This window comes from Nicrophorus vespilloides, unplaced genomic scaffold (genome assembly GCF_001412225.1).
Source record: "Nicrophorus vespilloides isolate i.1.1-1 unplaced genomic scaffold, Nicve_v1.0, whole genome shotgun sequence".
In the NCBI taxonomy this organism is placed as follows: domain Eukaryota; kingdom Metazoa; phylum Arthropoda; class Insecta; order Coleoptera; family Silphidae; genus Nicrophorus; species Nicrophorus vespilloides.
Window position 1 is genome coordinate 9,244 of NW_017096280.1, and position 2,250 is coordinate 11,493.

Sequence of the window (2,250 nt, forward strand, 5' to 3'; positions counted from 1 at the left end):
TCTATATATATATAATAATAATAATAATATGTATAAATAAATAAATTAATGTTTAAATTAAGACTTATATATATATATATGAATGTGTATGTATATATATATATAACACAATGAGGAACGTTATTGTAGCGGAAATATCACAGTATTTTTTTTCTTTATAAAAATAGTTTGAATCGAGTAAAAAAAAAATAAATAAATTTAGCAACTTGAAATTAATATAAAAAAAAATCAAACAAACACTTTTCTTTCGAATCCTATCACAGATGTTGCTAATGCTGCTTCTGTTGCTGCTGTTTTCTTCTTCTCTTATTGTTGATGTTATTGTTCTTGTTCTTTATGCTGTTTTTGGGTTGCGGTTTTTGGTCCTTGCTGCGACGGACGGCCGCGTGCTTCCGCCTCTGCTGGAACTTGGATTTGTCTTGCTTACGATTAAGGAATTTCCCCAGGGACGAGATCATCCTCTTGTAGCTGTCGAACGTGCAGACGTCGATGGCGATGGTGTTGGTCATGTTGGCCGTGTCGGGGATGGCGTTGTTGTTGCTGTTGCTGTTGTTGTCCATCTGACGTGAGCTCCTCAGTTTAAGGCGACGATTCTTGTCGGGGAGGACGTCGTACATCTCGCACAGTATCCTCTTGGCGCCGTCGCGCATCTTCGAGAGGATCTCCAGGCGTTTGGTGTACTCGAAAACGCCGTCGGCGCTGTCGATGTCCATGTCCATCACTTTCTCGACGCGTTGCCCGAACACTTGCAACTCCTTGTAAAAGTTCACCAAACGCTTCTTGTTGATGTTGTTGTTGTTACTGTTATTGCTGTTGCTCTTCGTGCCTTTGCTTTTACCGAAGAGGAACTTGTGGTTGCACTGGATCGTTTTGGTGACGTTACCGTAGAGCTCGGTGATGTCCTGCGCCGTCGTCGCGGCGTAATCGTTGTAGGCGATGTTCACCTGGGCGAGGAGCTCGTGCTGCTTCTTGATGTCGCGGCTCGTCCTGTTGCGCGCCGGATAATCGCAAGGATTCGACCAATCTATCCTGCCGCTCGAGATGTTGCTGCTGCCGCTATTATTGTTGCTGGTGTTGCTACTACCGTTGCCGCTTCCTCCGGCGTTCGAAGGAATGGGGTTGCACGTTATTAACCCGATCGCGCACATGATCATGAACAGCGAAAACTTCGGTAGGATATCTGCAAAGAAAAATTAATAGAAATTAGCACCGGGGAAAAAAAATGAAAATAATTCGCAACAATTACTTGTTCTCTTAAGGTTTTTGCGAGCCATTTTTTAGAAAGTGACGATTGTTTTGCTTGTGTGTTCTATTTTTTTTTCTCTTCTTCGTCTCGTGTGTTTGCAAAGAAGTGGTTGGTTCTTGTTGTTGTTGGAGATTTTGCGAGGAGCGCAAGGTATCGCGGTTGCGGACAGACTGCGGTTACAGCACCCGCATTGAGCTCTCCGAACCAACACACATACCTCTCTGGATGTTATTTATGATTCCGATTCGGCTCCGTCCGTATCGTTTTGAATCTCTCCTCTTCTTCGTCTGTACTTCTCTCCTCCTCGCAGTTCTCTTCTCCACTTTATTTCCACCAATTTTTCTCCTCTCTCTCTCTCTCTAATTCAGTCACTCTTTTTTATCTCTCAATACGTCTCTCGGTCACACAGCTTCACACAACAACCACCTCGCTTAAGCTACTACTAACTACTACTACTGATATAGCTAATAATAAGTTCCCTCTCATCCAGAACTTTTTTTTTTTTTTGGTCAAGGAAGAGAAGCGCCACCCTTTCCAAAATGTTTTGCTCTTTTTCTCAGTATAAAGGGGATGTATTTTTTGCAAGATATTTACCTTTAAATGCCATTTAGTGGTCCTTGTGTACTTCAGGGGGTTGTCTCTAAAACTGCTACTCTCCTATCTTTCGCACTACGAAAACTAACTTCACTTTTCTGTAAAAATCTCTATTATCTCTATTTAAACAGATAGACGCTTGTATTCCTTCTGTTCAGCTCCTTTCGGTCAAAGGACTAATGCGATAATGTGCCGATGAAGCGAACGTTGCATCCTTTTAATATGGATTAGAGCACGAGGAGTGGGGGCGTCGTCGGCTATTCATTCACCATACCACCCAATCCTAGACTCTCAATTCTACTACAAAACCCATTTCTTTGTCAACGTCTGTTTTCTTTTCGCCAAACACATTTTCATCTCTCTCTCTCTCTCCCACATAATTTTACATAAACAATTTCCAAACTATGACG

General features: G+C 42.2%; 1 protein-coding gene across 1 annotated transcript; it reads right to left on the reverse strand.

Annotated features, from left to right (window-relative positions):
- Nucleotides 1–269: 269 nt before the first annotated feature.
- On the reverse strand, nucleotides 270–2,008 carry LOC108556498 (probable basic-leucine zipper transcription factor F). Its single transcript, XM_017912632.1, has 2 exons — nucleotides 1,841–2,008; nucleotides 270–1,180 (listed from the first exon to the last, which is right to left on the reverse strand). The coding sequence occupies exons 1-2, from the start codon at nucleotides 1,851–1,853 to the stop codon at nucleotides 270–272; spliced, it is 924 nt and encodes a 307-aa protein (XP_017768121.1). The 5' UTR covers nucleotides 1,854–2,008.
- Between the last annotated feature and the right edge of the window lie 242 nt (nucleotides 2,009–2,250).